General features: G+C 42.4%; 1 protein-coding gene across 1 annotated transcript in view; it reads left to right on the top strand.

The window, feature by feature from the left end:
- myo1g (myosin IG) overlaps positions 1 to 24,131 on the top strand; it is a 51,387-nt gene that overhangs the window by 9,333 nt on the left and 17,923 nt on the right. Inside the window, exons 12-21 of the mRNA XM_069720859.1 lie at positions 1,088 to 1,158; positions 6,483 to 6,557; positions 6,738 to 6,870; positions 8,583 to 8,749; positions 9,572 to 9,779; positions 10,385 to 10,608; positions 11,974 to 12,118; positions 15,327 to 15,431; positions 16,134 to 16,247; positions 22,767 to 22,924. Coding sequence (XP_069576960.1) covers positions 1,088 to 1,158; positions 6,483 to 6,557; positions 6,738 to 6,870; positions 8,583 to 8,749; positions 9,572 to 9,779; positions 10,385 to 10,608; positions 11,974 to 12,118; positions 15,327 to 15,431; positions 16,134 to 16,247; positions 22,767 to 22,924 — 1,400 coding nt within the window. The remainder of the gene's footprint in view (positions 1 to 1,087; positions 1,159 to 6,482; positions 6,558 to 6,737; positions 6,871 to 8,582; positions 8,750 to 9,571; positions 9,780 to 10,384; positions 10,609 to 11,973; positions 12,119 to 15,326; positions 15,432 to 16,133; positions 16,248 to 22,766; positions 22,925 to 24,131) is intronic.

The raw sequence follows: 24,131 nt of genomic DNA, 5'->3' as shown, positions 1-24,131 counted from the left end.
AGGCTTTCTAATGAATATAAATCACTTTGTAGGAGTTTCGTCACTGTGCAGAACGAAGTACGTGCAGGTTTTAAAACTGTTTTCACTATCATCAGCTGAAAAGTGCAAAGTTTCTCTGTCTTGTGACATCACAAATAGTTTGCGAGCCAATCCTGGCCCAATATTTAACTTACACAAGTGTGATTTGTAAACATGGAGCACTGAGAATGGATTTCATATTGAAGAAAAGCTTAAAGCTACTCGATTAAAGCAGAACACCTTTAACAGCTCAGCATGAAACTGAAAGATAAAAAAAGGGATCCTTGCACACTCGACTGAGTAGGAAGTGATGATTTGTTGCTAACATATCCTCCTCTGATTTACAGTGACTCTGAAAGACAGAAACCAATTAATATAATTTTTGGGCACAATCGGAGATTCTGATTAGATTAGATTTGATTTATTTTGCACAAATTAAAAACAAGATTTTACAAAATAAAATAATTCTGTGCGAATTATCGGGATTATATTTTGCACATTTAATTGGGGGCAGGTTGGATTGTAAATATGCAAACACAAAAGCAGTAAAGCGGGTGAAGCAATTCACCGTGAAAAGCTGTATTCATAATGCAATTCATAACTTAATCAATCAAAATCAATAAATAATCTGAAGTGTTCTGGGACTCAAAAGTGATAAATGAAAGTCATTATTCAGAGCTGAACAACTAAAAACACACATTCAGGATGTTGCCTCGTGTCATATTTAAAAGATGTTACTGGTACTTTTTTTTCATTTAATTTTGGTGTAAATATTTGTGTGTTTATATTTGATTTTGATTTAAAATATGGAAGCACAAATACTTGGGAGTTCCTTTTAAAAACACAAGTGCAGTACTGCGTTTTTGCCAGTAGAGAGCAGAGTTTCTCCAATATGTTTCCTTCCTTGAGTTGCTTCAGACATGTTAGGATAGCTTTTTAAACAGCAGGATCTCCAAAGCCATCATTCCCTCCTGCTAAAGTAAACACCTGTCTTATCTGTAATATACATGCAACGAGATAATTATATATCCCCGTACGCTCTGCGCTCACGCTGTCTTCTCCTTTCCAGCTCAGCCCCACTGACAAAACCATGGACTTTCAGAAACACTTCCGTATCCGCCACTATGCCGGAGACGTCACGTGAGTCGCTCGCACATTCACACACTCTGTTACGCTCGTGTGTCTGCGGCTGAAAGGTGCATTATACTGCAGAGTTCAAAAGTGTAAGCCTTATAAACCCATTAACAAGAGGTCAGTTTATGACATCAGCATCACAGAGATGTTTCCGTGGTCCAGAGTGACAGTTTTAATATTTTAATATTCACAAAAATCTGTGGTGTCCTGAAAAAAAAATTAATAGTCACCATTTCCCAAAGTGATGTATAACCTTATGCAGCTGCATCTGTTCCTGAATGTTGCCAGACACGTATTTAATGCACATTTTATTTTATTTATATGTGGCATTGTGAAGGCAGGAGGACAATAATAATAACAATAATAATAACGATAATAGTAAAGTTTATTTGTACAGCACCTTTCATGCATAAAATGCAGCTCCCAAGACATAAAAATAGGATAACGAAGTTAGTGAGACAAGTTCGCAATAAAAACACGATCGTCGGATAAAAACATAAAACTTTCATTAAAGTAGACAGAAGAAGTATTAAATAAAAACAGTAATGGTAAAAAAATTAAAAAAAAAAAAAATCTAAAATTACTTAAAAGCAAGATCATAAAAGTAATAATTGAGCTGTTTCTTAAAGCTATCAACAGAAATTGATCTTTTAGTTTAGTGCATAAAAACCGAAGGTTGCTTCACCAAGTTGTTTTTTACACTTCATAGTTCAGTTAATCGTTTTTACACTCCAGAATATTCACACACGAGTTGATGTTTAACCTCATCAGACATGGCAGCTTTGATTTGTTCCACTTTGTGTCTCCTACGATTCTTGTTTACCTGTTTTACTTCCAGCTGATTGGCCGGCGACACCTCGAATCTCTTGGTTTCAGTGTTTTCCAACACGTGTCGCAAGTATCAGGTCTTTTAGATCAAGATATGTTACATGCGTGTTTTGCAACACATACGCCAAAGTCATTTTTTGGAGTGAAAGCCCCTGAAGAACATGTGATTTAGAGGAACATGTGAACGTTTCTATTTGAAATCTTTATCGACAATGAAACTCCTCCGGCTGATATAATAAGTGGGATATTTTTTCTTTGTGAGAGTCAGAGAGGAGCAAGATTTGGGAGGCGGGTTGCAAAATAAATTAAACTTAAACAGAATCTATAGGATAAATTATGTGAAAAAAAAAATCAGATGTATCAATATAAAACTGATATATGCTTGTCGGGGCTTTTTTTTTTTTAGCTTTTTTTAGCTTTTAGCCTCTTCGGAAAGTAAAATGTGTTTCCAGTGGATCTTAGTGGTTGTGAGCTGTGTGATTCACAGACTAGAGATGAAACACTTTGCTTGGTTTCCTTCTCCGTCACTGCTCCACTTCCTTAATTTGATCACTGGGTTTAAACATCGCGGGGGCCAGATGAGGCCACTGGCCAGCGGTCACCCGCCTTGGCTTCGGTTTCTGAAGATCCCCGCTGCTCACGTGTACTGGCCTCAATCTAGAGAGGGGAAGGATATTAATATGTCAAGGGAACACGAAAGGAGGGGAGGAGGAGGAAGAGGAGGAGGAGGAGGACGGGGAGGGATGGACGGAGCCAGCTGATGAGACAATGTTGTCTCTGTGAGACCGAGCAGCAGCATTAATCAAGGAGAAGTGGAGTGGGGTTTATCGAGGTTCTTTGACTCGGGCTAACAGGATGTCGAACACACACCGAAACACCGATGCAATTTCATCCATCTGTGAAGCTCCAGACCGTTTTCCTTTCCTGCTATTAAGGGGAAAGTGTACTCGAAGTATCAGAAGTAATGAAGAAGAATGGAACCTTTTGGCGTTTGGTTGAGATGGAGCTTGTTTTACTTTCAGTGTTTTCTTTGTGGATGAATCTATTTTCAGTCCATTGATTTTTTTTTTTTTAGTTTCTAAAACACCAACACAATCAAAACAATTGAGAAATACCCATGAAATCGGCCAAACCGCAAAATGACCTCAAAGTCAAAACATTGCATTGCAACACGTTAAACTGAAACCATGAAATAATATATATAATATAATATATATGTTATATAACATAATATTTATTCGTTTTTTTTCAATGCATCATATTTGAGCTCTACGTATGTTTTGCATGCAAAAATGTATTTGTAATTTATATATATGGCTCATAGATAAATGTAGTTCAGTAAAAAGTATAATATATTTCTCTGAGATGGAGTACAGTGGAAGTTTTAACTGGCATGAAATAGAAATACTAAAGTGAAGTGCGTTGTGTTTGCTTTAATTTCACATGTCAGTTATTACCTTTTATTTGTGGGAGAAATTGACGTATAATAAAAAAATAAATAAATGCCGGGGAGACTAAATAAAACAGTAAAGAGAAAACAATTCTGGCAGCTCTTGTTAGCAAGTTAGCAGCTAGTCTTGCTAAAGTCGATTATCTGAGTTTGGGAAGATTAAACTCTTGAATAATACTCACCATTATTTTTAATTTTTTTCTCTGATTGTTTCTTATTTAGTTGTGGTTATTTTATGTTACGCAGAAATGCGAATATTTTAAAACCAAGTCTTCAGGGGCCGTGAATGCATTGGCCTCCCACCTTAGCGAGCGCCTAACGTGACGGGCTTAACATATGACAGACCTGCAGCGGTAATGGCAGATGGCCGTCGTCGCTGTCGCTGTGCGTCGCCGTCACCCGGCCTCGGCTCCACTCAGGGCCGCGTCGGGGGGTCTCTCCAGCTGAGCTGTCACTTCGTATATCGCGTCCTAGTGGTACTGTCCCAACCCATCCCGTCTGAGTCTATCCTTACTCCGGCTAAATATACCCCCTCGCCACCCATGCCCTCCCCCCTTCCTCCCCCCCTTCCTCCTCCCCCCCACCGCCACCACCACTATCACAAGCTTTGACCTACTTCGCTCCCTCCACATCCTCCTCCTCCCCCCTTTCTTCTTCTGTACCTCGCCCTCCACTCTTCTAATTCCCGGCAGTATTTAAAACTGCGCATGCAGCACTTTGAGTAAAGATATATGATACAACCTTACTCCACAACTTTCGTATTGCGAGACATCTCACATCTCGTGACGCGGCTCTCTCAATGTGTTCCCTTTCACTTTATACAACCCGGCCCTCTCCTTGCACCACCCTTGACCTTCATGCTAAAATATACTTCCCTCTAAATCATCCTCTACGTCTCTGGAGAGCCGCTGCCTCTATCTGTGCGCGTCCTCTTCCTGTCTATCCTGTCCCAGCGTCCCATCCCGTCCCATCCCGTCCCGTCCTGGTCCTGTCCTGTCCTGTCCTGTCCTGTCCTGTCCTGTCCTGTCCTGTCCTGTCCTGTCCTGTCCTGTCCTGTCCTGTCCTGTCCTGTCCTGTCCTGTCCTGTCCTCGTTGTGGCTTGTTGCTGTGTGTTCTGACTGCTCTCTATTTTCCTTTCACACTCTGTGACTCTTCGGCGAGCTTCCCAGAATCTGGTCAGGTGGTTTTGGTGTCCGTGAGCCAAGGGGACACATCTGTCAGAGCCAGCCTCCGCTCCTTTGCCTCCAGATGTGACAGCCTAGGACACAGACACAGACAGGGCCATGCAGACGACATGTGACACGATGTGTTTTTTGTTTGTTTTGTTTGTTAAAGAGGGACGGTGAGGAGAGAATGTAACAGCTTTGTTTTTTTACTGTACTTTGGGTATTTCCATTTTACTTGTAATTCAACCTATTTTTGAGGAAAATATTGGAAGTATTTTTTTACTCCTCTACTTTTATCACAACAGTTACAGTTACTTTTTTTTACTTTGCATCATAAAATTCCTTCAATATGACAAACGGTTATAAGATGGAATGTATTACTAAAAATCTGTGATCTTCAGTGTCTTTAACTTGTGAGCCCGTTCGCAGAAAAACAGTGTCTACATGACATCTTCCAGATACACTGTACAGAAAAATGGACGTAGCCTCGGTGTCTGAAAAGTTCCTCAAAGTGCAGTACCACTGAGGGCCACTAGGGTCATCCTTCAAAAAACCTGTTGCTTCAATTGAAAAGCATCAAATTCTCTCATGAAATACAAAGTCAATGAATGTTTTTTATGAGTTATAATGGTGTCATTCACTAAAGTCACTCCTTCTTATTAATTTTACAGTGGTTCCTCTGAAAATAAATCCATCATTAATTAGATGTTAGGCCTCAAAAAGCTGTATGTTTGGGTGTGTTCCTGGTATTACTGACATGCCTGGGGTGCAGTCAGGTGGCCAGTACAGGTGGGCGGGGCATAACGTCCTCTGGGTCTCAGTTCCTCCCCAGCACGTCCAAATATGGTCACTTCTGGCTAAATCAAATTTCCACGTGGTCTGAGCTTCTCACATGATTTCTTTGAGACCCAAAAAAGAACGTCCATCACTTGAACTCACTTTAATAATACAGAGTTTGGGCCCTCAGACTTTTAGCACACAAAGTACATACAAATGAATGACACCAAACACAGAAAGGTCATTCATATTTCACTGGGGAGAATCCTTCCTATCATGGGATGCCATTACTCGCTCCCAATGTGCATCCAAATTGGGGTCAATGAGCTCCTTCAATAGAAAAGCCAATAAAATACAGTGCTCTTACAGTTCTACCCGTATCCAAAAAAAAAAAATTCAAATATCATAGTAGTATCATTGTACAATTAAGCCCTTCAGGCATACACGGTCAGGATAAGCATCTCTTTCTATCTTGTTTTTGTATATTTAATGTATCCTGAATGCAGTTACAGATCTGTGTACCTCCTCCACTGCTGTTTACGTACGCGCAGTTTTTCTGCATTAGATAGAAACGGTGCACAGCAGCGTTACACACCGTTCACGTCACTGTTCCACTGTGAATGAGGAAACAGAAGGGGAGTTTTATCTGACGCTCACACTACAGCAGGCTCGTACCGCGGCGCTGGACCGGTTATGTAACTGTGCTTTACAGTGCGCCCGTGACCTCCCACTGATGCCTTATCAAAAACAACTGAGCACTTGTAAAATGGGCAGATTAGTTTCGTAGACAGGTCCTTTGACCGTGTGCTATTTGGAAATCGACTAAGCGGCATGACTTTTGTTGCAATCTTTTGCCGGAGGACTGTGAATCATTTGGTGCAGAGAGCAGAGCCCGTTAACAATAGCGACCTTTTTTTAGGGACTGATACGTACTGGTTAAGCTGTGTTACTTTCTGTCTGACTTGCTCGTAATTTTAGCATCTTGATTCTTCTTGTCACACATCACTTCACTCCAAGTGCTCTTCAGTGAGGCCTCCCTCCTTCTTTTGAACTACTTTTGGTCAATTACTCTCGATTACTCTCACTCCCTCCCTCTACGTCTTTTGCAGATATTCCGTCGAGGGCTTTTTGGACAAAAACAAGGACCTGCTTTTCCAAGATTTCAAGCGTCTTATGTACAACAGGTGCCAACTACAGTTGTCTCTGACCATTTTTTGTACATCACCCTGATGCTCTTGACAGTTCAATAACTGGGTTAAGTGTATAAATGAGTTTCTTCTGCACATCACTCCTCCACTGGCCTAGTTAATGTGTGTCCTTTGCTCTTTTCTCCCATTTCTTGCCTCCGACGGTCTCTGTCGCAGTGCCAACCCAGTCCTGAAGGAGATGTGGCCAGATGGTCAGCTGAGCATCACAGAGGTCACCAAGCGACCTTTGACCGCGGCTACCCTGTTCAAGAACTCCATTGTGGCCTTGGTTGATAAACTGGCCTGCAAGGTCAGTAGTTTCCACTTAAGATCAACTTCCAGTTCACTTCCCTTAACCCCGGGGGTGGAGGGGGGGGGGGGGGCGTGGATGTCATTTGCAATAAACATATCTTCTCACCATCTACAGTAATTCTTAGTAATGTTTAAAGCCAAACATGGAGAGGCAAAGAGAAGTAGACAGTGAAGTTGAGAAAAAAGGGTTTTGAGTTAGCAAATTTCACGACAGCCTTTAATGCTGTCTGTCGAAAGTAATTATTTTACCCACTTCCCCAAAATAAATAATTGCCATATGAATGTACATAATACCTGAGAAATCCCGTCCAGTCTGGTGCTCACGTTTTGACCAGAGATGTAGCTGCTTGTGTTTTGATTTGCTGACTGGGTGTCGAATCAAATGCACCGCCGGCTCGCTCCTCCGCTGTTATTTTTGTCTCACAGTGAGTGTTTAGTGCCAACGTAGATCATCCCCTCCAGTTTACTCTGCTGTCAACATCCAGAAGACGCTCTGCACCAATTCAGCCTGTTCTGGTCCCTGTAAAGCCTAAATGAGTCACACGCTATCCCGAGGCTGCCAATGTGTCTGTGCGATGTCTCTTTGGTGGAGGACGGTTTATCACCGTGCGCAACAAACTACGGGGCGAAAGGAAGCGTGCATCCGTCCGACGTTTGAACGTACACACAGAAATGTGCTCTATGTGGTGTCAGAGACCTTTTTGTGAGCGTGTCTGACTGTGTGTGGAGCTGCGAGGGTGGTGAGAGGGAAGCGGAGGTGGATCACAAAATGTGCTGCTCACCTCTCCTGGCCTCATCTCACTGAGTGAAGTCTGACATTTCCAGCTGTTATTTTCGGACGGCCTGCTGCCGGGCTGTTGTAGCGGCTCGTCTTGGTGTGGCTGAGGTAAAATGAAAGGAAACTCCCCTGGCAAAAGGTTTTTATTTTTTTTTCTTCTGCAGGGTCACATTGAAAGAGCAGCCAGTTTTCTTTAGCTGCACCTGCGCCCAGTCTCTGCACCTCATTTGCTCCCAGCCCCCATTAGCTGCTGAGCTGAGCTGAAACTCGGTGCACACATGCATCATTGATATGATGGATGACGGCGTTCAATGTCATATAGTTCTCATTTTGTTCCGCCTTGATCATCTTTCATGGACACAGAGTGTAAGACAATCAAAACACAGCAGTCTCTGATCTTTTACAGGGGATCGTCTCCCACTGAGATACCTGTCATAACTCTGCACTGGAGGCTTTATCGACTTCGCGGTGTTAATGCGCAGTTCAACGTGCTGTTAATAAGTGGCCGCGCTGTGAGGCTCAGCTGCTCACTGCACAAATATTCAGCAAGTCTGATTAAGGTCACTGAACTCAGTTTGCTAGTTTTTGCTGCTCGTCTGTGGCTCGCCGACAGTTTACAAGCTGAGTGGAGTTTATTTACTCAGAGAGCGACGAACGCTGCGGTGAGGAAAACAAAGGGGAAAAGAGACAAATGCAAGAGTCTGCAGGTGAAAAAACAAGAGATCGGTGAAAAAAATACTGCCCGAATCAGTCAATGTTAGGCTGTAAACTGATGCAGAAAGCGGTTACAATGATGTGATGTTGTGACGCTTCATTGATCCCGGCTGGGACGTCCCATAAAACATTTTACAGTAGATAAAAACAGACTTGTTAAAAGAGGACGTGCACGGTCAGCTGAGGAGTTATATACAACCTCTGTTCTGTTTTTTCAGGAGCCGTACTACGTGCGATGTATAAAACCCAACGAGATGAAGTCGCCGGTGTTGTTTGACGACGCCCGCTGCGAGCACCAGGTGGCTTACCTCGGCCTGCTGGAGAACGTGATGGTCCGCAGGGCCGGCTTTGCCTACAGGCAGCCCTACGCTCGCTTCCTGCAGCGGTAAGGGAACATGTTGGCTGTGCAGCGGTGCTCTGTGAAGCGAGACTTGTTCGGTGTTTCAGGTCTCCCTTTGGCAAACTCCTCTGTGAGGGAATTCAGAAAGAGTCCCGTCTCTTTTTTTTTTTTTGTCTCTACAGCGGCTCAGTGTAACACCTACAGTAGAAAATGTACCAAAGGTTCCTTTGCCAGCAGAAGAGTTGCTGTTTGTTTTTCTTAACCAAAAATGCAGTTGAGAGTGAACTTAACATGTTGCATTAAACAAAAAACATACAACCTTTCTAATTTAATTGGGAGAACACAAAATACAAAAAAAAAAATACATAAAAACAGACTTTGTTCTTGTTTCCTGTTGAGCAGAACATTCATGCACAGCTGAAGAAAAATCTTTTATTTTAAAATACTCGTACTAAAAAGTACCACAGGTATGTAGACGATGACTAAGGATATGATCCTACACTTCCCATAATGCAATGCGAAGCTCTTCCAGACCCAAAAAAGACACTGTCAAATTTATGTTGACCCTAAAGACCCTTTAAATAACATAAAACAAAACTAAAAATCTTTAACCGATAATGTGGGACTTTGAAATATAAATAAATGTCAAGTGCTTTACAAATGGGTTCACACAATGCTGATTGAACATAACGCCGCCAGAAAGCAGTACTTGGACGGTAGGTTGTTGTGATTCCTCTCACTGACTGAAGGGGGAGACAAAAGCTCCACACTGCAGGTTTACAGTGACAACAATATCTGTTACTTCCACCCTCGTGGATAAACGTTTCTCATCATAATGGCTGATCTTACTTTTGAATGGTGTTTCAGGTACAAGATGACGTGTGAGTACACCTGGCCCAACCACCTGATGGCCTCAGACAGGGATGCTGTGGAGGCCATCGTCAACCAGCACGGTTTCCAGGTCGACGTGGCGTACGGACAGACGAAGCTGTTCGTGCGAACGCCGCGGTCTCTCTTCACCTTGGAGCAGGAGAGAGCCGCCCTCATCCCCATCCTGGTGCTTTTCCTGCAGAAGGTCAGCAGAGAGTATCAGTCTTCTTTACTATTTTGCTGCCATCATCATCATCATCATCATCATTATCATCTTCTTCATCCGTATTCAATCACAGCTTGATTTTGTTGGATCTGTTTTTTTGGTTGTTTTTTTTTAAGACAATGCGTTTAATGAGGATGTATGGATCTGACAGTCCAATTAATTGACACAGTGAACTAATTTAATGTCACGGGCAGCTCGGATGGTGTCTTCCTGTTAATCACCCACAACTTTATCTCCGCCAGTTTCTAACTTCTGGGTTTCAGAGTGGAGATTTCAATTTGTCTCATTCTCATGAATACGTGGCTCCTGGTTATGTTTCACTGAAATTCATCTGCCAGCTTGAATCCTAATTTCCTGTAACAATAATTGGGATAATTAATGAGATCCAGAGCTCAGTTACATTAAAGTCAATTACTTGGCTTGCTCAATGAAACATCCTTCTCTTTTCTCTTCTCCCTGACCTACTTTGATGACTGCAGAGAAGTCTGGTTCTCTAACTGGAGCACAAGCTTGTCTTCAGCTCTGTGGGACTGAGGAGACATCTTTCTTTTCGTCTTTCTAACGCGTCCATCTCGACCCCATAGGTGTGGCGTGGGGCGTTGGCTCGTACGAGGTGCCGGCGGATGAGAGCCATCTACGCCATCATGGGCTGCTACAAGCGCTACAAAGTCAAGGCCCATTTCTGGGAGGTGGAGCGAAGGTTTTCTAATGTGAGAACGATGGCCGACTACGGAAAGACTGTGGAGTGGCCGACGCCGCCTGCAGCTCTGTCCCAGTTTCACAACATCACAGTCATGCTGCATCGCAGGTCAGAGCTCACAAATTGAAATTCTTCCTCCATAAAAAATGACGGAATTTTTTGGTCTTTAAAGGTCCAATGTCGTACACTTTTCTGGTGTCTTATTTGTGGTTTTGATATCCATATTTTTTAGGTTTCAAGTACCAAACTAATCTCAGTATAGTTTTACATCTCCTCTTTTAAGATTCTCTCTGGTGTCTGAGCTAATTGATATCAATGCTACTCTCTTCTGATTGGCTGATTCTTTTTTGACTGACACATGTTCAGACCAACCACAGGTTGGATTACTAACTCTACTAGAAACCACTCGGGGTTTTCTTCCACATAAAAGGTTGGACAGTGGGCGGCGCTAAGAGGGGACATACGACACGCATGTGAGTTTGTGACATCACAAACTTACAGAAATCCAAATGTCACAGTTGCTGAATACAGACTGTCTGCATTTGTCTGTGGACTGAGCATTTTGAATCTTTCACGGTATCAATACAGCACATAAACCTGCTTTATCATCAAAAAAGAACTGAAAATTCTGACTTTAAACAGTTTGGGACCTTTAAGTATATTTTACTTGACAGACACTGTCAGTAAAGTTACAGCAGATAAATCCATTTGCACTGAAAAGGAAAAAAATATTAGTTTTGATAGAAATAACATTACAAAATGCTTGATTTGAGTATGCAGATGACTTGAGTAAATATGAAACTACAGCTAAGCTTAGCTCAGCATAAACTATCCACACAGGGGTAAACATTTAGCCGGGCTTGTTCCAAGATAACTCCTGAGACGTTGAGTTGTTTCTACACTTTGGTTTTATTACAGATTAAACAAATGAGATGTTAATTACTGAATTTTAGAGTTTAAATTTTTTTTTTTTTTTTTAACAAGCTTTAGATGCGCTGCAGGTGGATTTTGTTCCCTTTGGATAGAATCAGTTCTTCCCCCTTGTTTCCAGTCTTTATGCTAATCTAAGTTAACTGGCTCCTGGTTACCGTCGTTGCAAGTGATCAGATGTGAGATCGGTTTCAATCTTCTCATTTACTGCAACTCTTGGCAGGAACATGAAAATCTCCTAAAATGTCAAACTGTTTCGTTTAACTCTGTAATTTATATTCAAAACTCTCTCTTTTTTTTCTTCCTGGCAATTTTTTTTACAGGTCAGTAAATTCTCTGTAGAGTAACTTGAATGAGTCTTTGGGTGTGTGAGTCAATGACTTTTAGATCCATGAGGATGTGTTTTGGCACTGCGGTAGAAAATGTATTTTTATCCCTCGCTGACTTGAAGCGTTCCTCCTACTGTACTTTTCTTGTTTAGCCCCTTTGAAGTAATACTCCACCCACATGGCATGCCGTCTCGCTCTCATCCCTTGTTGTCAGGTGGTGGGCGAGGCAGATCGTGAAGAACATCCCTCCCTCTGACATGCTGGAGGTTCGGGCCAAAGTGGCCGCACTGACTGCTCTGAGCGGAGAGAGGAAAGACTGGGGATTCAGCAGAGCCTGGGAGAGGGACTACCTGGCAAATGTAAGAATCACAGATAAACAACAAAACACCAGGTGAAACCCTGTGTACCGTTCTTCTGTCTGGTATTTGCTTTGAGATTCAATCAGGACGACGTTATCAGTCTTTTTAAAAATGTATTCCTTTGGGGGCTGCAGTGAAGATTTTTCTTCTGTTACAAATTATTTGTCTTTCTTACGCAATTAACATGTTGGTCTATGAAATATCAGAAAAACTTTGTATAATTGTCATCATAATTTCCTAAAACCCAAGTTGACATAAAAAACAGATTATTTTGACTGACAATTGTTCAAAAGTAGAGTTTATAATCATAAAAGACTAAGAAATCCGGCAAACAATCAGATTTTTTTTTTTCACATTTTTGCTTCAACATGTAAATGAACAAGTAATTATGAACAAACAATTATATATTTTTTTTATTATTAATTCATTCTTGACAAACATTAAAAGCCACTGCTTGGTTTGTCCCTCGTGGGCTACTGTAGAAACATAGTGGTACCACATGGCTGCCTATATAGAAAGAGGAACCGCTAAAGGACCCAACTAAAACAAATCTAAACAAACAAATCGTATTATCGGATCTGATGCTTTCTTTTGCATTGCATATTGTTTCAGTAAATTAAATATAATCTAGTTTCATCATGTGTCCTAAACAGTCGACAGACACTATGATCTCTTTGATACATGACTGCTTGTATTCACTTCATTGTAGTTCCTTAATTGGGTCTCATGTTGACACCTGAACAAGTTCCCTTTTCTGAAAAAGACCAAAAACATGTGGAACAAAAGCTTTAAAATTAAATTTGTGTTTAAAAAAATTATATTTTCTCAAAATGAAACATGTTTATTTTCTGTTGTTTAGTAAACGATCATGTTTCTGTACTTCACCCAGTTTTAAGGTGAATAATGAAGTAAAGTGGGTTTTTACTTTTTATAGGACACCAGCAATGAGTTATACTCTTCAAAAGCGGGTTAAAAGCTGAATAAATAATATGCATAACAAAACAACAACACTCGGCCATTTAACCTTCTATTTTTATTGGTTGTTTGTTTTCTGCTAGTTTTTCCTCTTCAGAGTAATTTTATGGGCATTCGTCACCACAAGTGAACGTCATTTGCTATAAACACTTATAGCTGTGTGACAAATGGGGAAAATGTCTCATTTGAATTCGTCGCATTAAACGGGACGTAAATGACCGGCGGTGACTGGTGACCACTGAAAGTCATCTGTTGTTGTGAATGTATACGGTGCATGTGACACGCCTCAGGTTTATTGAGCATGACCAAAGGAGGATGGTGCTTGTGAACACAGCCCTCCTTTAATGAATCCCACAGTTGCCTCATTTACCAGCTAATCTGAGGTTATTTGCTGCCTTTAAAGACCCCTCCAGGGATCGTGAGCATGACTGCCGCAGAGTCCTGAGTCACTCCCCTCGTTAGTCAGTCAGCCGGACCGTGACTCGCTGGCCTCCTTCGAGGCTCCAGGTACCCGTGATCGGATCTAATGCCACAAAGACCTATAGATGAGTGTGTGTAATGCACCGTGCAGTCAGCGTCAATCGTGACTTGTATTTAGCTGAAGCTGTTTAAGATCAGGCGTCCAACTGTGTGAAAGCGGGACAGCAAATAGGATTTGTTGTGTTTTCTCAGAAACCATCAACAAGATCACAAGATTCAACAAGTTTACCTCGTTATTTGGAATTGGAGGCGATCTTATAAATGGAGGCCGGGCTGTTCCTGTTGTCTGGGAGTAATCGGATCGCGTGGGAGGGACGAGACATGAACACAAACAAAATAAAATTACACTTCTCATTGTGGTGTTTGGGATCAACAGTACATCTTGTTTATACGACGTCTAGCTTTGTTGTTTATCACGTGCATCCACTGGGAACGTTTGGTTGCCTTGCGGGGAGTAATCTGAGCCAGCAGGGTGGATGCTGAGATCAACAGATAAGTGTACAAAGGGCTCCGCTTTGACACTGTGGACTGGGGTTCACGTCCAGCGGCAAGCATCAGCGCAGCATTGCTTCCCTTCAAATTGAAGTAAAGCCCCTTTTCCACTGCCGGTTCCACTGGTCCACTCCACTCTTGTTTTTACATCATCTGTTAGTATCAGCTTAGAATGTCGATGGAGGTCATACCAAAAGTAGGACCAGGTTTTATCCACCCTGTGTAACTAATTGAAAATCTCAAGTACAGGCGGTGTAAAAGGAGCTTAAGACCGTGGTCGTTGTTTAGCCTACAGAGGTTGCTTTTAGTTACCAGAAATAGTCGTGTACTTTACACCCACGTGTCATTATTGTAGACGTCATTTGGAAATAATGTCCGTTTAATCTGCTCCTCTGGCGGGACTGTCCAAGGGATTTTGGTTTGCCCCCATTCAGCAAAAAGAGCATTATGACATCATCAAGTCATGTGAGACGGATGATGCAGATGGCAAAGTTTTACAACCTGCGAGTGTTTCAAACAGCTCAAGCAGCAGTTGAATGATGTCAGTATGTAAAATACTATCAATTCCCCCTATAAAGTTAAAACCCTGAAATAAACAGATAAAACTACACTGAAGCTTTCAATTTTGATATGAAGAGAATGTGGGTTAAGTGAGTTTGTGCACTAACGTGAGGTGATAAGACCGGGTTGGCCAAAGCTGTTGGATGGATTTGAGTTCAGGACTCTCTGGAGGTGAAGTTCTTCCACAGCAAAGACCGAGAACCATTTCTTTATGGAGGCATTGTCACATTATTAAAACAGGAAAGGATTTTACCTCCCTGGCGCTAAGAGACTTGGGCCAAAACATGAGAAACAGCCACCGGACTAGAGATGAGACAGGTAACACCGCAGACCTTTAGCCATATACTGTATATTCAGTATATAAGCAGCACATGAAGACACGGCTCAACTCTGGAGGAGGGAGACTACAAAGTGGTTTTACATTTCCTTCTGAGCTCCCATCACGTTTATTTCCCATCCGGCTGCAGTATCAGGCTCCCCGCCCGCTCTCTTAACGGCACGTCAAACGCCGTGTCTGGTAACAGCCGCCCCGGGGCCTCCAGCTTTGATCTGAGGGAATTAAAGTGATAAAAAAAAGGCACGGAGAGGTCACCCGGAGTTTTAACGACTAACGACGAGATACGTTCCCATACCGTCCGCCCTGTAGCCGGCGGCGTCAGCGCGGCCTCCCGTAATAATGCTGCTCTTTTATATTCTGCAGGTGCGAGACAGCCCTCAGACCAGCTCGGGCTTCGTCCGGGCCTCCAAGGAGCTCAAGAACAAAGACGAGTACAGTCAGGTCCTCTTCTCGGGCTTCTGCAGGAAGGTACGGTGCATAGGAAAGGAACACGGTGAAATGGAAATGTCTGTTTTGTAGCCACGAGGAGTTTCTTTCTTTTCTTGCTTCATTTCAGCTTTGGGATGTTTTTCTCACTCGCCGTGTTCCACACATAAACCGCCTCTGCATGCTTTCTCTCCCTCGTATCAGCTCGTCTTTCAACATTTCATGTTCCAGCAGTGACTATAACCCTCTTAGAAAATAATCAGAGGATTAATCATGAAAGGGACTGAACTATGAATCCAGCCCTAAAGTTTCCTCAACCTTTAAAAATTTTTATTTTTATTTTTTTTTAAGTCTGCAGTGCCTGAATTGAGTCAGGCTTATTATTTTACCTCATGCTGAACTTCCTCTTATCATCTCCCTGTGGATAATAATGCCCACATTTTCCTTATCAGCGACTGGAGAGAGGGCTTCAACTAAATTAGGGCAGCAGCTTTATTATATTGTGAAGATATGTCGGCTTCGATAGAGCGAATTAAAACAACCTCCCACTCTGACAGGCCTACCAGTCGTTTTTTTTATTCCTTGTTTTGTGCTTCTTCAAAAACCTGTTTTTGACTTGAGAACAGCGATAACCCCAAAAGATCCTTCGGAGTTGCATAAAAAAAACAAAGCCCGAAACAGAAAATAGAAAATGAACAAATGTGTTAAGCCTTATCCTTTTCTCTCTCTCTCTCTCTCTCTCAGGTGAATAGATTCAACAAAAGCACAGACCGAGGCCTGCTCGTCACAGAGAAGTTCGTCTACAAATTAGAGCCGAAGAAGCAGTACAAAGTTCTGAAGCGACTTCCTTTAGACGCCGTAAGTACTCACCTGGGAGAGCGCTCAGCGGGAGGCGCAGACACAAACACGATGACACACAGACGCCTTTCCTACCCTTGTAGGGACTCTCCAGCGATTCGACTCACTGACGCTCAGAACTGCACGTGTTATCTTCAGGGATTGAGCTGCTTTTGTTGTGTTGTTTTTTTAATTTTTTTTTATCAACGAATCCCATGAAAAGATGAGTTTATACCAACAGCTACTGTCTGTGCAGCCGCAACTTAATGTGCCGGAACTTTTTTTAAGATAGAAACACCCGTTTTGTCGATAATCGCTTTTTAGGCAATACGGTGTCCTCAAATCCTGAAACCATCCAGGTAGGGACAAGTGAAAATACAGTAATTGTAGCACAAATACACCCAAAAACAAGAAGATCATTGAAAAAGGGGAGCGGTAGGATTTATATCGGGCAGGCTACCACGTAAAAATAACCTATAAAGGAGGAGCTTTAAACTTAGCGAACAGACTTGTTTTTAGAGGAAGTTTTTTTTTTAGAAAATTCGCTCATTTACCGAGCGAATCACCCGGTTACAGATGCATCAGTGGCCCACAGAGAAAGTCGACTTCTGTCACTTTATGCAGGGTTTTCCTGACAATTAATGTGCAGCACACGAGTGTTTTTTCACTGCACCTAAGGCTCTTCATTACAATCTTTGTTTTAGTGATCATTATTTTTAAGCAGACAGTTCATTTTTAAATAAATATTGTAATAATGGTCCAAAATTACACGAGACTGCATAACATTTAGTCATATACTAGCACACTACCCCCCACCGCTATAACAGCAGCGTAGTCCTTCAGACAGAAGGAAGAAAACCCTATTATGTATCTACAAATGAGTGCAGTGCTATGAATGCCTTCAGGTAAACATTTAAATGATATTTGCGTCATGTTCCTTCTTTATGACTCTGATCTTTTCATTTAATTCTGGCACTTTTGCCCTCAGATATTGTTAAGTCACCCAGATGCAACAGCATTACTATTCTGTCTGTTCCTGTTGTGCAGTTTTAGACAATAATGAAATGTGGAACAGCAGCAGGATTAGTTCATTGTTGGTTTGGTGCTCTTAAGAGGATAATCGTTCAAGGGTCTCTGTTCTTAAAAAAAAAAAAAACACTCTAGTGATTTGATTTTCCACTTTTACAAAGTTGAGGGATCTGCAGGAAGCTGAGATATTTTTATATTCGGTTCCTAATGTAGGCAAATCCCCCCTTTTAACACTGATTCAGAGTTTAAATCACAGGCGTGTTGATGGTCACATCTTTTTACCACAGGTTTTCTATTAGAAAATAACCATCTCATTTACTTAGACCTCTTTTTACTGATTGTATATTACTCAGTAAACTTATATTTCCCCTTACTGTAACCCTAAAATCACCTTTTAACCGTCACATTTAAATTCACATTTCTTTAATAAAGAACCATTCACTCAAAAAGTGAAAAATATTCCAAAAAGTGTGACCCAGTCTGTGTTGGGAGGTTTTTGTCCTCACAGTGGGACATAAATAAGAAACACACGGCACTGTACTAAGAAGCAAACTCACTTCCAAACAGCTTCTGCGAATGTGGGTCAGAGTCTTTGTACTTTATCCCGGCTGTCCTTTATTTCTCACTCTGTCCTCTCAGCTGTACACACACTCCTCACACTTCACACACACTCATCCTCCATCATGTCTGACCCGGGTCATCCATCAGTAAGTGAGCAAAGTACAGGAGCAATAAAAGGCCCCACACTGAGACAGCACTCTCTCCTTCTGGCTCAGAGGGCATATGATCTGATCTGTGAGACTCATGAGGCCACGACGCTCTGTGTGTGTGTGTGTGTGTGTGTGTGTGTGTGTGTGTGTGTGTGTGTGTGTGTGTGTGTGTGTGTGTGTGTGTGTGTGTGTGTGTGTGTGTGTGTGTGTGTGTTTATGTTGTGGTGACTATGCGAGGTCGCGGTCACGCTTCGACAGCGGTGGTCTGGCTTTAGGTTCATCTGCCGCGCGAGGTGAACGAGACTCGTTTCATGGAGCGATCTGAGAAACTGGATGGAGGATCTCACAGAGAGGCTGAAGGAGACGAGAGCGTTATCTAATGTGATGTTTCAAGGTCTCTTCAAATAACACGGACATCATGGTTTGATGCACTGTAGCATGATGGAAAGTGGGCGGGCTGATGGAAAGTGTGGACTTGATTGACAGTTGGTCTTCAACTCAGTTTCATCCATTCTATTGTATTTTAAATGTAGGATCACAATACAGCATCATCCCAATGCACTTCACACTTACAAAGAATACAGATAATAAACAACCGCATGAAACAAAAATGTTGAAGAACAGTGCAGTTGTGACGTAAAAATGCACATTTTTAGACAGAGTGCATCATGGGAGGTCTGCCAAACCAAGGCCTGAGACACTAACCGTTAAATCATATAAGAAGGTTTTAATCTAGCCAGGTGTGAACCAGACCATGAATATGGACCTGTCTACGCTGATTCATCTGCAGTCGTTCCATCCTACTGGGCGTAGACCTCAGTTTAATTTTAACCAATCAGCATGCGCTAAAACCGGCCGACACGCTGGGAAGTTATTTCACTAAAAACTCTGCATTTTCACCAAGAATGTAGAATTATTATCATGACAATATCTATATGCTCCACCTCAGTGTTATAATGGTCGGGAACACCTGGACAATATATTACTATGAGGTCTGGAAGATGTGATGGCGCGACGTCCTTCAGGACTTTTAAGGCTTTAGGGAGACAGTGTTATAAATGAAAATGTCATGAAGATGTTATTCAGTCAGACAACTCAGACAAGTGACAGTAAAACTATCATTGCGTTACTCCACCATGAAATATATATCAATACATAAAATACATGTTAGTTTGAATGTCTTATTTCATGACATTTACATGTAATTTGTCGTAATTTCTGTCATTTTGACATTTCTGCGTCGCGATCGGTCATTTCTCGTTCCTCTCGTTTAGCTTCTATGTCAATCCTTGAAAATGAAAGTCACTTGAATTTGAGGGCAGAGAAAGAAAGAAAGAAAGGTCTGAGATGAACAGAGTTCGCAGCTGCAATTAAACGAACTGAAAGCACAATATAATTGAGACCAATAACTTAAATGGGACATAATGAGTCAGCACAGCTGGACGTCCAGCAGTGGTTTTACACACAGAGAGAGAAAGCGAGACAGGGAGAAGGAGAGAGAGAGTTCACAACATGCCACAGGGTTAAAAACCATCATTATGCAGCAGCGGAGCAGCTAAAGATAGCTGATGCCATTAAGCCCTGCTGCTCAGACCGAGGAAACATGAGTCTTATCCAGGTCATAAACACAGAATACGGCGCTGAAGAAGCAGAGCAGCTCATTGTGTCTCCAGACTGAGACTCATTAAGGCTGAAGTGTAACAGGTCACAGAAACAGAAACTGCGAAAGGTCTCGTTGTGTTTTTTTTTTTAAATGAAAAATCGATTGGGCTGGTGTCAACCGGAGCTCATCTTTAACACAAGCTTCAAAACAAAGTCACGCAAAACAACTGAACTTAATGACTCAGCGGAATAAAGAATACAAATTTCTGTTCAATAAAAATTCAACAGAAGTTGCTATTCTCCGAACTGTAATTACGCTGCTAAGAGAACTGACTTTGGTTGAATTTAGCAGCTGTGGCAGCTTTATTTTTGTTCTCAACTGCAATAAGGAATCATCCCAAACGTATTGTTATTAATTATCCAGGAGAGCTCTGTGGTTCATCATTATGAATATTCCCTTCATAATAATGGTTTTTTTTTTCTTTTGTTTTTTTGCAGGTTTTTTTTTTAACTGAGCACCTGAAATAAATCTTCCACTGAATTTTTAAAATGATTTTTTTTCCAATTTCTGACATTTTTTATCCATGAACTAAACATAAATTGAAAAAAGATAATCAATTGCGGCTTTAATTCTCTGTCTCACTTAGATCAAATGGCCTTTTGTAAATAGCTTTGAACAAAAAGAAATGCTCCTAATAATTAACATAACATCAATCAAGTGATAATAAAGTAAAGTAATGATGTAGATGAAGAAATATGGCATTTTTTTGGGGAACACTCTAAATGAGTGAACTGTGCTGACTCAGTGGTCCAGTGAGGAGGGGGACAGGTCGTACAGGACTTTGGCCTTGACGACGCCGGGACGTCCCGCACACTGTCGTCCCCGCCGGATTAACCTGTGCGTGCGCTGGAGGGTGTAAGAGGCTTAGTCCACTCGGTCTCCCGTCCTCTTTCTAAAAACCTGTCACGCGCCTCACTTTCTCTGCCTCTCCTACAGCAGCAAATCTCACTGGTCCTCTGGTTTCGTCTTCCACCTCGCATGGAGCTGATTCCTCTCCGACTCTCTCTCTCTCGCTCTTCCAGTCACAGTAAATCTGTACATTGCTCCAACTGGGTCACAGCTAATGACTTTCCCTTCACTGCACCTCCACACGTGCACCGCCGGCAGAGTTCCTCCCAGCCTGCATCCTCTGAGCACAAATAATCCCGCTGACTTCGTTCACGGCGTGGTTTTTGATCCGGCATATACTGCGCCGTACGCTCTGTTAAACTCACAGGTATTATGCGTTGACGCGATAATCCCCGACACTTTTGTACAAATGATTTTTCAGCGCTCCAAATCTGTGCGGCAGAACATCACAGGTCACTCCGCCTATATAGTCAGGGCTGCGTACGGCTGTGCTGGAAAAAGGGGTCAGGTCTGTTATAAAAAAATAAAAGTATTAACGCAACATTTATTAAAATACTCCTGCAATCAGAATTCAGTGGAAAGTACAGAAATATTATCAGTCAGTTGTGATCTCGCGATTGCAATTTTTCCGCAAAATGATTTGCTCAAAAGGAGCTCCGCGGAATAAATCACAGCATATAAAGTACACTCTTCAAACAAAACTCGCTTTATCAACCAAAATATCTCTTCTTTTACAACCAGTAGGGCACCTGCTCCTTCTCACTATTAAAACATCCCGAGTGCTAGCTGACCGTCAGAACCGCAAAAGCTTAGAGTGATGGGGTTCGTGAATGAGGAATAGGTTAAATTAGTTTCCCGACACTTCCGGTTGTAAGAGACTGCGGTTTGTTTTTGTGCACACAGAAGGCTTATAAGTTGAATTAATGTTATTCATAAAACATTTAAGGCCCTTAAAAAACAGATTATAAGTGAAATATTTGTCGTGATATGCTGAATGCTTACTATCATAAGTGATTACATATTACTCTTTATTAGGAGTTGTTAAAGAATTTTAAAAAAATTAAAAAAAATGTCCCTTGACTTGACTTTTGTTCATTTCCCGCCATTTTACCGCAGAAGACTCATTTAAAACTTCGCAAATTACATCACAATTTTGGAGAAAAGCCAACGCAGAACCAAAGTTTCTGATCGCAGCAAAAAAACACTGCAAAATCCCGGCGGGAACATTTTGAAAGGGGTATTTAACGCTTTTTTTTTTTTTTTTTTTTCTCCCCTCCATTCTTTTCCGCCCAGCTGCTCGGCCACACGAACAGTTGGTCTAGTTCAGCTATAACACACCACCAGCTAAAGGAAACAATTTGCCGATTCTTCGGGAGGGAGAAATAACGCGACACTTCATCTGATGCATTCAGCGCTCGTTCATTTTTAAAGGCCGACGTCCGACAGTATTCAGCTTCTGCTTGCGAGCGGAGCTGCGGCCGCTGCCGGCCGTGACCGGTGAAGCTGCGGCCGGATGCGTTTGCTGTTCGGTAATTTGCCGCTGCTGAGGTTCAGCCCGTCGTCTTGTGGATCTGTCCAGCTGCTGCTGTTTGAATCCGCCGTGCTCCCGCGACAGCTTGTGTTTCAACCATTAAAAAAAAACCCGAATGTGTCCCGTCTCGTCACAGCCACAGTACAGACGTGACGACGGCCAGCCGAGCCATCCGAAGGCCGCAGTCATTATCAGAGCTAGAGTCTTATCACAGCGGCGCAAAAGCAAAGAGAAGTATTGCAAAACTTAAGAGCGGTAACTGATCTCGAACGAAGCGGGCAGCATCCTGCAGACTTCAGTACCGCTTTCCTCTGGGGAGACCTCTGATCTAATAACACATAATGAGCAGTGGTACTCATTTATCATATTCAATGTTCAGTCCGAAGTTCAATTCAATCCGTTGACCCCCACTGTCCAGATAACTCGGCAGTGTTTCCTACGAAGGTGTTTATTTTCCTGACAATATCCAAGTGCTGCTGATGGAAGCAGTTTCCCAGTGAATTTAAATTGGCAGACATTTACTGTAATAAGTCCTCTTACATGACTGTTATTGTTGTAGTCTATCATTATCTGCTTGACAGCTGGAGGCCATTAATCGGTCAACACTCAACCAAAACAAATGCATTTCCTCACTTTCATGATGTTTATGATGACCACAGCTGCTTTGAATTCTCCTGAGGCCAACCTTCACTGCAGCTGATGTCCTCAGATGTTCCTCTTCGGTGTCTCACTTCCTCTCTCTCTTTCTCTCTCTCTAGTTCACAGGGCTGAGCGTGACCTCCGGGGTCGACCAGATGGTGGCGCTACACACGACCTCCCAGGACGACGTGCTGCTGTGTCTGCAGCGAGGCGGGCTCTGCCCCAACCAGGACCGAGTGGGCGAACTGGTGGGAGCGCTGGTGGACCACTTCACACGGTCAGTGACGCGGGGGGGAAAAAAAAAAAAAAAACGCCCGCTGATTTCTCACCGGGCCGAAAACCTCGCTGATTCTGTCCTCGTGTGTTCGCGCGGCGGTCTTTGCGACACTCACGAGTTTCAGGGTAAAAGTGGTCGTTATATGCGGCTGTTTGAAGGCCTTTACAGATAAGGTGCGGCCGTTGGCTCCGTATGAGATTGGGTCCAGTCATTGCATCCACAGACCTCTGAGTGATTTTAAAACTGTTGGAGCAGATGTTAACCAGTCAGCATTGACCTCCACATCACGTATGCTGCGCAGCAGTCATGGAGCTGTAAACAGCAGAAACCCTCCCTCGGTGCGAGCAGGGTGTAACGTCATGTCGGTAAATGTCCACTGCAGGCTGCGTTTTGTCTTTTTAAAACACGTTGTTGTCCCTTCATTTCCTCCATATTAGCTCGCGCTGCTACAACTGTTCGTATCGCTTCATCGAGCTCCACCACCATCGGAGCTACAACTAGAAACAAACCCTTGACTTCATCGCATTTAGCCACACCCGCTGATCTCCGATTGGTCCGTCCTTAAGAGTGGCTGAACAAACCTTAATGCAAACTGGGTTTCCAGACTGTAATCACAGTAAAGACTGAAGCCGTGAGTGACAGGTGGGCGGAGCCAGGCGAGTGATTCTTTGTGCTTTTAAGGGAAGTACAGATATATTACATCAGCGTGTATTTATTCAACAGCAGGTACAATTCAATTTAAAGAGTTGTTTTTTTTTCTCTTAGAGCAGTGATTTCCAAATCAGTCAGATCCTTAAGGAGTCACGAGAGAGAGATTTGTGGAACAGATTTTTAGGATGTTTAAACAATTAACAAAGCAGAGAAAAAGAAGACTTGTTGAACAATTTTTTTTTTCTTGAAGATTAATGAACAATTGTTGATCATCATTCACTGATGGGATCAAAAAGCCAAAGGTTTGGTCACCACTGTCGGAGCAGAGGTCCTGAATCGCCCTCTGGTCCATGAGATACTGTTGAAGAAGCTGTTTTTCAGCTGTTGTTGAATTCAATCAAAGTCAAACCAACAAATTCAGAAATGCTGCTGACAGCTGCAAACATGCTGAACATTAATTTGTTTGTTTACTACAATATTGCCAGGTTTCCGTTAGAACAAAACACTGGAGCGGCTGATTTCACCGGATCTTTCAGTAGAGACGAGACATTAGTAA

The sequence above is a fragment of the Brachyistius frenatus genome, unplaced genomic scaffold, assembly GCF_029030835.1.
Source record: "Brachyistius frenatus isolate BFR_SWC_R1_liver_20210118 unplaced genomic scaffold, ASM2903083v1 Contig_253, whole genome shotgun sequence".
In the NCBI taxonomy this organism is placed as follows: Eukaryota; Metazoa; Chordata; class Actinopteri; family Embiotocidae; genus Brachyistius; species Brachyistius frenatus.
Note: the sequence above shows the minus strand (reverse complement) of the source record. Positions and strands in the feature narration are given on the sequence as shown.